This window comes from Sparus aurata, chromosome 10, assembly GCF_900880675.1.
Source record: "Sparus aurata chromosome 10, fSpaAur1.1, whole genome shotgun sequence".
Classification (NCBI taxonomy): domain Eukaryota; kingdom Metazoa; phylum Chordata; class Actinopteri; order Spariformes; family Sparidae; genus Sparus; species Sparus aurata.
In genome coordinates, this window is record NC_044196.1 from 30,917,345 (window position 1) to 30,929,387 (window position 12,043).

Genomic DNA, 12,043 nt, shown 5'->3' on the forward strand with positions numbered 1-12,043 from the left:
AACACCTTAAATTTCCTTGTCTCCTCTTTGTCCCATTTTTTTCCCCTCTCCGTGATATCAGCTTGTTGACTGTGAAGGATTAGCACCATTTGTCAGGAAGCATGCTGAATAGGAAAATAACTTTATCGAAGAGGGAGTGTTGCACCAACTTGCCTTTGGCTGTCGGATAGTATGCTTGTAGTCACAGACAGTCAACTCCGGTGGGATGTGCGGGGATGGGAAGGGAGACGGGAAAAGAATTTTGAGGTGTCAAAGCGAACGTTTTGACAAGAGCAGTACTGACGGTTGAGTTGTGCCTCGAGGGGCGCAGGACTGAAAATGAGCTCAGCTGGCAGGTGTCCACTTCCAGAGTTAAGCAATTTAGCTTGATGTCAGTGTACTTTTTTTTTACTACATTACACCGTTTCCCATAAAGACATGACATGCTCATTAGGAGGGTTTAGGGCGATTTAGATCGAATGAGCTGAGTATAATACCTCTAAAACTAAGAACAAAGAGAAGGTTTTTCCAGGAGTAAAGTCCCATTTCATCGGTTGGGATTTTCCCTCTTTTGTTTCATTGCAGTTGCATGTTGTAAAAAAGGCAATTAGCAACTATTTTAATGTACTTCTTATATTTTAATACATTTAGGTCCAGTTTAGTTTTGTTAACAATAACAACTACTAATGCACTGTTTATGTTTTTTCCTCGCTTGCACCTCAGTGTGTTGTGTCTACAGCTGCAGCAATGATTTTTCTTATTGATTAGGATTGCAACAAGCAATTATGTGCATAATTGATTAATATGTCAATTATTTTCATAGTTCATATTTTGCATTATGAAAATGTCAAAATTGTGGAAAATGCTCAAAATCTTAAAACAAAGAAAAGCAAATCTTTACATTGACTGTTTCGCACCTCAATGTTTCTCTTTACTGAGGTGATATATTATTACTATTATTATATTATGCTCATTTTTAGGTTTTATGATTTTATTTTGGGTTACTAATAGAATAGGTTTACATGCTCTGATGCTGTCACACTGTCTTGTACTGCAGCTCTGTATCCCCCCTCCTTCTGATGCGCTGTTTTACCCACTGTCTCTTTAAGGCCCCCCTCCTGAATACTAATTGGTCAGCTCACAAATGCCTGAGCCAGCACCGCTAACAACAGTTGTCTGTGCTACATCAGTTCTTACGTGCCCGCTAGCCCACTTCTGCAAATGTGTGAAATGGTCATGTATAATGATGTCACAAAGTCACAGGATTAAAGGCGAGACGACTGACGGGGGGTTATAGGAGCAGTGATTTCTGTGGGAGAGAAGAGCTTCTGTTGGCGCAAAATTTTACCTTTTTATAACTTCCAAGATCTTTTAAATGCACGAAAACATTTATAAAATACTGAAGGAGAGGAAAAACACAACAAAACGTATTCCCCGCATTTTCCCAGTGCCCAAGATGACATCATGAGATGTCTTGTTTCATCTGACCAACAGTCTAAACTCAAACTAATAAGTTACAATGATTGAAAACAGAAGAAGCAGTAAATCTTCCCCTCCAAGAAACTGGAAACAGTGAATTTTGGCATTTTTGCAGATGAAAAACAGACCAGAACAGTAACTTGAAAATCCTGTTGCTGCAGACCTCCAGTGGTTTTACTTCTCACCTTGCAGCAGTGATTTACAGGTGAACATTAGGATTCTGTGGCAGCGCTGTTTAATGTGGTCACAGGTGCAACATCACACAAAACCACGCCCGGCGTCAGTGATGGGTGGCCTCCTCTCAACCTGCAGGATTCCTCGTTTCATAATGTAGAAAATGTGGTTTGTGCAGGTTTTGCTCTTTTTGTTTTCGTTTAATGAATAAGTGAAACACTCAGCAGCTCGTTGTGCACTTTGGCCTCTCGTTGCACCTTCTCACACCATGCCCCATAATTACCATCTTCCTCAGGACAAATGTCAGCTGATGCTCGCAAAGTGCTGTACAACATTCCCCCGGCTCGCCTTTCTTTTGAGCGTCCCTCCTCCCGACTAATGACACAAGCGATGTAAATCAATCGATTTCCCTCTCCCTCCAGTCCGAGTACACACAGCCATCTCCATATATAGCAAGAGCCAGATCTCAGACCTTTTCTATTTATATTCCTGTTACGCTTCCTCCGCCTGACGTCTTCACTTCAGTCCCTCTTTTCTTTTTCCTTCGTTTTTCCTCCTCCTCTTTCTCCACTTGTTCAAAGTTCCCATAACCCCACACTGCTCTTCCAGATCACACGCCGCAGAGCGACCCCATGGGAGCAACATGTTTAGAGATTTCGTTCTCTTCTCACCCCCACCTCCTCCATATATCCCCATTCATCCACACACACACACAGATACTCTGCAGAAATGTGTGTTTTTTTGTTCTTACCTGACAACCAAACCTGCATTACTGTGTTTTTCTCTGCATCTCGATCTCACCTTTTACTTTTGCGGGCACAGCCTCCCGAGTTGATGTCTCCAAAATACAAAACTAATAGATGTGAAACAAGAATATATTGCAGTGTTCTCCACTGACAGGCCTGTTTGAGGAGGTCTTGAAAACTATTTCTACCTCTCGCCTCACTCTCTTTCATTCTCACTCTCACCTTTAACCCTCTAAATTCTCATTCTCAAGCCTACCCTCTATTTCTATTTATCTTCTCTATCTCTTCTACTTCCCCCCCCTCTCTCTGCCTCTCTCACACTCTTACATGCACATTCTCGGTCCTCATGTTGCCCGTATTTGGGCATAGGGGAGCCGAATGATGAACTCTCCTTGTACGATGTAAGCGTCCAGCCTCCATCTCTCTCTCTCTTTCTGTCGCCACTGTTTTATAAACAGGCCAAGAGAGAGAGAGAGAGAGAGGGAGAGAGGCGAGGGAGGGGGGGTAAAAAATAAAATAATAAAAAGAACAACATGTCTATGTCACTCAGACAGAACTGCAGACTCAGTATTCTGCCTTAAACCATGTTTCTTCCTTTTGTTCTGTCTTCTTGTCTCCCCAGCCGGTGGGGTTTGTCAGCTTTGACAGTCGATCAGAGGCGGAGGCTGCTAAGAATGCCTTGAACGTAAGTGTCATGCCCCCTTTCGTGCTCCTCTCAAGCACCAGCTCGGCGCTTGTATATCTTGTGATGACTTTCAAATCGCATCTCTCTGTCTTCTGTGCAAAACGCTCCTGATGGATGGGAGATCCAGACATTTTCTTATACGCAAAAAGCCAGAAAAAGACGTGTCGTGTCTACTCTACATACCTTATGTCTGCAAGCTTCTGTTTGAGTAAATAAAAGCCTTTATTCGTAAAGCTTTGCCATGGATCCTGCAAGGTCAGAATGGAAATTAGCTCCTCTTCCACATATAAATAGAAGATATTGATCTAGGGTTTAATTTTAATCTCACTTTTTTCAGAAGGTAGCTCAGTAGAAAGCCTTGATGAGGCAGACTCAAATATGAAACAGAGCTCGTCCACACAGGGTTTTATACAGCTCTCTTGAAACAAAGTATAGATGGATGGTAATGAACAGCAGCTCTCACACAGCTTTACTTTCCCACTGTTTTTATAACCAGTCTAGATATACACTGCCCCTCCTATCGCTTCTTAAGTTTTTGTTGATCCCCTTGTCACAGAAAAAACGTGTTTTTTATCACCCTCCTAAAGTGGGACCGTGACAACAGGAGCGGAGTCTGTCAACTTTCAGATGTTGAGATATTGGTGTGCATCAAAGGCAGAGCAGAGAGTTGAAGAAAGGATAAAAAATTATCATCTTATTATGGAGCCAACAATAGTCAGACTGTTTCCACGGAATCACTCAGTGGGGCTGAGAATTGAACAGTGCTCTTGTTTTTTCAGGGAAAGCTACGTCCCCGGGGTCATATGTAGATAAGCCAGATTTTTGCAAACATCTATCTGCATATTGAAATATGGGAAAGACAAGAGACAACCAAGGGAAGGAGGGGATTTGTTTCCCCACGTAGTTCTCTTTTATTTTCTCTAAACTGTGAGCATATATAGCTTCTAAAAGAACACAAACACCAAAACTGTATAACCAGAAGTGCAAAGGAAGTGTGAAGAAGCTAAAAAAAAAAAATAAAAAATTCACATCTCAAGGTAGAGATTCAACACAGTTCAATGTGAGATGTGCTCAGGCCTCATTATAGCCATGTACCTTATTATACCTCTGCAACCTCGACTGGCAGAAGCTGCGAGAGCACTGAGCCAAGGCAATCCTAGTTAATTCCCTCCCCTTCATAAGAAGAGTCATCCCTCGCTTGTTTCAGCTCAGCCTTGCCCGAGCCTGCAGGGACGAACCTAGAAACCCATCCCCGCAGCTTCTCGCTCTTTTGCTGCAGAGAACTTCACTCTCGACTGCTTCTCTCCTCCATTGATCTGGCCTTCCGTGTTTTCCCGCACGCCTTTTTTGCAGACAATCGAATGAGGTTAATTAGAGGATGCTTATAGTTCTTCCTGGCCTTGTTGCTTCCACTGCAGGCAAACAAACAGCCGCTTTGTTTTTGGATGAAAAAGAGCTTTGTTGATGGCACATTCCTCGTTTCTCCTCAGGTGAAAGTAATTGAGAGGAAAAATGATTTGGGCTACTGCACATGTGGAGTCTCTTGATGTAGATCAAACCATAAGAGAGAAAAACAACCTTTTACTTGGCTTGTCGTGAGCGCTGGTCTGTCAGAAGGCTTTTAGCATTGGCATCTCAAGAATTTGCCAGGATTTTTGGCTCACTTTAAGCAGTGATGCTCGCTCTATGTCATGGTGAATGGCGGATTTGATGTAATGATATTAAGTTACAATTACAGGGTACAGTAGGGAGCATAGCTGGGGGCTTGTGGCTCATCTGCCTGTGGTGTAAGTGACATCATGCACTTGCCAGGTTTGTGTCATCAGGTTCTGATTTTCACCTGTCACCACGTGAACCGATCCAGTGTAACACTCCAATCTACAGCGAGCCGTGCAGCAGGCCTCAAAGTCTAACCAACTGAATATGTCCTCTCACTGCCAAGAATTCTGCAGTAAATTCAGTCATAAAATCCTGAAAGATGAAACGTACAGCCAGGTCCCATCAGACATCGAACCAACAGACAACAAGGCTGAGAATGCAGAAGAGGAAGACATGAATGATAACTACCTCCTCAGTGGTCTAAAAATGGTCTGCTTCATCACTACTTCAAGGCACAAATCTATCAATCGCTCGCTCTTATTGCTCACCACTTCAGATGTGGACACAATGATTTATATTGGCAGGTTGTTTCAGACATGGTTGCTAAAGCAAAGTATTACTGTTTATCATAAAGTGTCATCATGTGGCGAACCCTAATCTTGCTCAACAAAGACTTTGAGCAACCATCAGGGAAAACAAGTGGTATATCTCATAACTCTTTACACAATTTGGCTGCATTTATCATATTTTGGCAAATTCGTGTATAAATCATTTGAAACGTGTTGAAATCTTTTGTTACATGAATCAAAAACCCATTAAAATCATGGATATCTGCAAATTCCTTTCAGCAGGCTCACATATTTCTTGCGGCCAAAAATCCTGTGCACAACCGAAAAGCTACATTGATAAATTGAGGAGTGATTTATAGATATTTTTAGTAGATTTTCACATTGCTTAAACACATTATGCTGATGACACTGCATTTTATAAATGAAAGTTATTTCCGGTGTTAATTTCAAGACCTTGATGTGCATGAAACTCTCTTGGTTGAATTATAAATCATTAAAACATCTAAAGCATAACAAAGTACATAACAAATCAAATATAAAACTACAACTCCCAAGAAGCATTTGCTAGAAAAACATCCAGTCACCAAACTTGCATCTGTGCAGCTGAGGTTAGCATGCTAACCAGCTAGCCTCTTCCCATCCTAGTCCAATGCTCCTGTACTAGCAGTGGAAACACCAACACTTCCCTAGAGCTCAACAATGATATTCATGATTTTTGCTTCTGTCACAGTGTAGAATGAGTATACAGACTTTGATTCTTGAACAATGACACAAAGCTTTCGAACCATTTCACAACCAAAATATCTGATAGTTATATTTTCGACCTTTTGTTAGAGTAATAAAAATGTACCATATGCATTTTGATAAAAATAGATACATAAACAAAACTGTGCTAATCCAGCTTGTATATAGCTGTATAAAAGCTTCCTTAAAAGCAACATTTTTGCTGACTCATTTTTCTGCTGGATCTCAAGGGGGTCCGGTTTGATCCAGAGATCCCTCAGACCCTGCGGCTGGAGTTCGCCAAAGCCAACACCAAGATGGCCAAGAACAAGCTGGTTGGCACCCCCAACCCCCCTCCCTCCCAGCAGAGCCCTGGGCCAACGTTCATTGGCAGAGACCCATGTGAGTACTCCGACCATTCGACCATCCTTCTGTCTGTCTGTATATGTGTTTGTCTGTCCGTCCTTCGGTCCGTCTGTACGTCTGTCCCTGAGCTCATCGTACTTTCTTTCGGTGTTGCCACTTCCTGTGGCTTTGAGTTTCTCCTGTTATGAGGTGACTGGACAGCTGTCCAGTCTCCTCAAACAACAGCTGATTTGCTGTCTTTAGTGGAGGAGCGTTTGTGCTCCAACTGTGACTATACACGAAAAATGGAGATTGTCTTGGCTGGTAATCAATGAAACACTCTGTCTTGATGGTGTTATGTTTGTCATCCCATGGAAAAAGGCTAATGTTATATCTCTTCGTAATCTGTAACAAAAAATTGATCATCTCCAAAGAGTTTCTTAGAAATCAGATTAAATGCTCTTGTGTCATAATGGGTTAACTTGATTAGAATTCTCCCCTTAACTACACATGCCCCCTGTTAGATTAATGATTCATAAACAGTGCATGATCGCTGTTAGCCGTTGCTGTAATTATTTGGACTGAAGGTCTTTGAGTGGTAGTCGTGTTTGGAATTTGCTAATTCAGCTCTGTACTTTCCCGTTTGGTTAAATATTTTTCTAAAGAGTTAAGGGCTCTGCAAGAATCAGCCATTGATAGTTGAACATAGGCCAGCTGCGGTCCTACATTCCTCCTAAATGACCAAACTGCTCTTATCTCGGATTCTTTTTTTGCCAGAATGAGGGCGTGTACTTGGGGCCTTGGTGGAGAATGGAAGGAAACGTTTAATGAAACCATGACGTAATCAGCAGGAGAGAAATTGCTGTAATTTCCTGATAAGAGACGTTTAAATCAACCATTTTTCTGATCCTGCGATGATAAACATTTACCAGAAGACATTGAGAACGAAGGGAAACGCTCCTTAAGTTGTTCAGCTATCTGATGGTTCTCTCTCTGTACACTTACTCTGTACCACTCTGCTCTGTCACCGATCTCTTCACTCATGCACTATGCTCTTTTTTTCACAGTCACTTTATCCTCGACTCAGTGAGTAAATCATCATATCTGAGATGGTTTCCTCTCATATTATCCTGGATTAAGTCAACTTTACACATTTTAGGGGTGTATAATTGACTGTTTGCTAAGCCCTCCCTCCTTCTGTACTGAGTGTTGCTAACGTTAGGCCTGTTAAGCTCTTCCGTTCTCACACCAGACATGTGCAGTTAAAATAACAGGGACAGATTTACAACTTGAATTACTTTTTACATTTTATAAACAGCGTGTACTTGATCTTAAAAACAGGTAGACAAATGTAGACTATTCATTTGTAGCCGACGAACATCAGTTTTGCTGGCAGTGATGACAACTGTCACGGCTTTAACTAATTAAAATGCCAATCAAGCCAACGTTAGTTTCATGAGTTGTTTGAGAATACCTGAATTAGTTATGCTTCTGTCAAAGGGGTCTTTAATATGCACTTGATGCTCCATACCAGCTGCAAGACCAAAACTGAGCCTAAAGCTACGTGTCTAAAAGTTGGCATCGAGATTAGTTTATGTACCATTTAAAAGACATGTAGTTTAATAAACAGCATTGTTCTTGTATTGCGGTGTAGACCTACAGAGTTGTAGTATTTTAATTATGACAGGAAAACAATGTAAAATCAGACCGTTTCGTGGTAACGTAATCATGTTTGGCTAGTTAGCTTTATTTCCTACTTGTTCATATTTAAAACTGTATTCCTACTTTAGGTTGTAAGCTAGTAGCTGCACATGCTAACTGCAGTTTGGGCTACACTGGAGCAGATAAACACTTGTGTTTTTTGGCTCTGGAAATGCAAAGAAATCTCCCAAGTATTTTATCAGTCTTATGACAGCTCAGTGCATACCGCTATGTTGAGAAAGCCAAGACCTGGTATGCCTTGTTACACAAGGGAATTGACCGTACATTCGCTGTTTGTGGGACAGATTTAGCAAACAGTTGGTTTTAAGCAATCAAACGAGAGGAAGCGGCTTCAGATCACTGATCCTCACCCTGCACCTCCACAACCACCTATACAACCACCATCTCCACCCTGTCTCTCTAGCCACCCACCTATCCACTGGCCACTCTCCTCACTCCACTCCTCCTCTTCTTCTTTCCACAGATGAGCTCACAGTGCCTGCTCTATATCCCAGCAGCCCAGACGTGTGGGCTTCATACCCGCTGTACCCGGCGGAGCTGTCGCCGGCCCTCCCACCCGCTTTCACCTACCCCTCCTCGCTCCACGCTCAGGTAACCTGCAAAACCCATCCCCTCTTCCCCCATCACCACCCCCACCTCAACCACTGCCTGTCACCTCATCCTGAGTCCACGAACAGCGGCAGCCGTCAGCCCTGAGGTCACTCTCTGCTCCATCTCACAGAGCACACCTTCCAGTCTCTTTCACCTGCTGACTTACAGATCTACTGATTAGCTCCCATCTCTGCCTGTTCTGATTAATTCTGCTTTATTGTCTCTACACATTGTCAGTCAGATCAGGTAGCAGCCATCTTATTCTTTTTAACACACAAAATATTAACAATCACATTACAACTTTAAACTGCATTATCTGAAATATTGATGTTAATCTGTTTTGAATGCACTCCATAAAAGCAGGAAGTGGATCAGGAATTTGATACATCGAATTAGTTTATTGGATAGTTAAATTAGTGACGTTATAAATATTTAATTTACAGAGTGTAGTCCATTTTTTTATTTTTTTTGCAGATGTGTAATGCTGTTTTACCCTTCTCTAGAGACGAAGGGCTACCTGATCCCATTAACTTCCAGGAAATCGAACTAAACTGAACCGATCGCACAGCTCACCATACCCTTAAACTTCATGCAGAGACACGAGAAAGGGTTTGGCTGACTGGCAATTAATGCTGATTGCAACCACCTAGCTTTCAGACTCTGAGAAAAAGTAAATGAAATATAAAAGAAATAGATAAATAATTATCATTATAGTCAGACAAAAGTCAGTCATTGTGGAATGAGTCACTCGTTTTATGTTCATAAAGTGTAGAATCAAGACAAAGAAAAGGTTTGAAGTAGAGAAATCGCAGCTCAAAACAACTCATGTCACTTTTGTTTAATCTAATTAGTGGCATCATCCGTGCAACTGAAAGCTTGAGTGGTTTGAAAGGTTTGCATCATCGCTCGACCATCACCTGCTCTGTTAATTAAATCCCTGTTTTTCAACCAACCATGATCCAGTTTATTGAGGCCTTCTAATCTGCACAGCTCCGCTGTGAGTTCACATAGGAGTTCATTATTGATCTCTTGAAATTCTTCTCATGGAGCCTGTTCAGTGCTGGCTGACCCTGATAAGATCTCAGTATTAGACATGCTGTTTCTGAATTTTTGTGTGTTGATTTTGTTTTGAAGCTTGCCACGATTCCTCAGCACTGCTTTATTTTAAGATCAGCTCGTCTTTTATCTCTGCTATATGGAGCATATTTCAATGTTTAATGCAGATATATGAAGGTTATTTAAGTATGAAGGCCCCTAGCAAATGCACTAAAGCTGAAGCTCCAGTGATGTCAGAATTTGAAATGAGCACAAGTTGAATCTGCCTAGCTGGCAGTTTTCCATATGCGTCGGATATGTGAGCACACACAAAAAGAGAATCTGGCATTGTGATGTCAGTAGGGGGTTGTAGGTTGTGTTGGCCTCTCACAGCCTCCTCTGACCTAGAGAAGATGCTGATGTCGGACATAAAACTATGTATTTAAAAACAACACACAAGACAAATCAAATCTATTTTATGTTAACATGAGCTTGGCGGCTTTCTGCTGCTGTCATCTTATCTCGTTAGAGTACTGTGATGTTATTGGAGCTCAGAAAAACAATATGTTGCTTTGTTGTGTCACATCATGTGAATTTCATTAAATACAAGGAGATGATTGTGTGAGTTATGTGGAAGTTTACGAGACATGTGACAGTTAGTGATGGCTATCGTTTTAAAGTTATCGAGTCTCAAAGCCTCAAAATCAACTTAATGTAAGAACATTTTAAAAAATCTTTGTGACTTATAACAGCAGTTAAGATAACATGTTCATGCTACAGTGTCTTGTAACAGGGTGAACTGTGTCTCTGTCTCAGCCACTCCGCCCTCCATCACTTGGTTCTGGTAACTTCAGTGAGAGAGATGCCAAATCGCATTAAATGCCAGTTTCTACATATCGTTGCTTTAAAGGAAATATTTTGTTGAAAGTGGATTATTGACTGTCTTGTTGAGAGCTAGATGAAAACATTCATACTAGAGTCCTGTTTTTGTATATTGAATATACTACAGCCAGCAGCTGTTAGCTTAGCTTAGCATAAAGACTGTAAAACAGTCTTCCTGGATTCCTGTCAGAAGAGTGAGGTTGCCAGGCCTAGAAACAGTCTGGCACATAAACCTGCAAATTGTTGTTTTCTCACTTTGACTATTTTACCGATTAAACACATTTTGTTTTTCTTAATTACAGATGTTTTAAAGATCTGATTGGTTTTGTTAGCTTGGACAGAGGCATGCTAGCTGAGGATGGTCTGAATTAACATCTTATTTCTACACTGAGGAGGAAAGCAAATAATTGAAATGAAAGGTTGTTGTAAGCATATAAATTGTGTATAATTTGTCTGATGTGTGTGCGCGAGTATTTTGACATACGTGTGATTATGTGTGTTTAGATTCGCTGGCTCCCACCTGCAGATGGAACTCCTCAGGGATGGAAGTCCAGGCAGTTCTGCTGAAGTATGTGTGAGTAACAACACACACACACACACACACACACACACACAATGACATGTGCATTGTGCCCCGCCTTGAAAAAACTTTAGTAAATGTTATGACACTTTGTTTAAACAATTGCAGAGATATTCCTAAACATATGTCAGGAATATCACGGGGTGTTACTCCATGCACGTGGTTTGTGCGTCAGCGAGCCGCCCTTTTCTTGCCCTCCAACCTCACATGAAAAACCACACAGCTAACCGCCAAACTAACCACCTAATTAGTCGCACTTCTGCCAGACACGAAACTCACTAACACAAAACAAATGAGCCTTTTAGAAGGAATTGTGGGAGTGCAAAACCCAGTGGGGTCAATGAAACCACAGGCATCATCATAAGAGATGAAAGATGCGATTTGAGAGGAACCACATTATTTTTCTCCGCTCAGGTCACAGGGAACAGTGGGTCGACTTTTCACATTGATGCGATGCTTGATCTCAGGCATCAAAGGCGGCGAGTCAAACAGAATATACAACGAGCTCCGACGCAAATGTTTTAATAAAACAGACTGGGTGGATCTCAGCAAAAAATGACTAAAATGCTAATCTCAGCTGTTTTTATAGGTAACGTTGCTACAGCTAGTGGTGAAAGTCACTGCACGCTCACCAACGTGCTGTGCTTCAGTACAGTTTTCAGATAATTATACTTGAGTATTTTTATTACATTTTTATTAGGTAGTTCTAGTAAGTAGTTCCATTTGGTGCGGTTACTTCTTCTACATTCAGTTTGTTAAGATACGTTTCCTCTTTTAGTTAAACCTATATTAATACATTTTTGGCCACTTGGGTGCAGCATAATTCCCAGCCCCCATGATACCTTGCGTGAATTCTGGGCCCAACTTGTGTGTGCGGTCACTAAGCCGGAACCATCTTTTTCCACGGTAGCAGGACGCTAATCTGCGTTCTTAG

At 41.5% G+C, this 12,043-nt stretch overlaps 1 protein-coding gene across 4 annotated transcripts in view; it reads left to right on the forward strand.

Annotated features, from left to right (window-relative positions):
• rbpms (RNA binding protein, mRNA processing factor) overlaps positions 1 to 12,043 on the forward strand; it is a 36,841-nt gene that overhangs the window by 14,884 nt on the left and 9,914 nt on the right. The window contains exons 4-7 of one of the 4 annotated variants that reach the window (XM_030430848.1): positions 3,001 to 3,063; positions 6,206 to 6,356; positions 8,485 to 8,612; positions 11,034 to 11,097. In XM_030430848.1, the coding sequence (XP_030286708.1) occupies positions 3,001 to 3,063; positions 6,206 to 6,356; positions 8,485 to 8,612; positions 11,034 to 11,096 (405 nt within the window). In that variant the 3' untranslated portion in view covers position 11,097. Of the gene's footprint in view, positions 1 to 3,000; positions 3,064 to 6,205; positions 6,357 to 8,484; positions 8,613 to 11,033; positions 11,104 to 12,043 lie in introns of all 4 variants that reach the window. The other 3 variants (XM_030430847.1, XM_030430850.1, XM_030430849.1) reach the window with 3 other exon arrangements.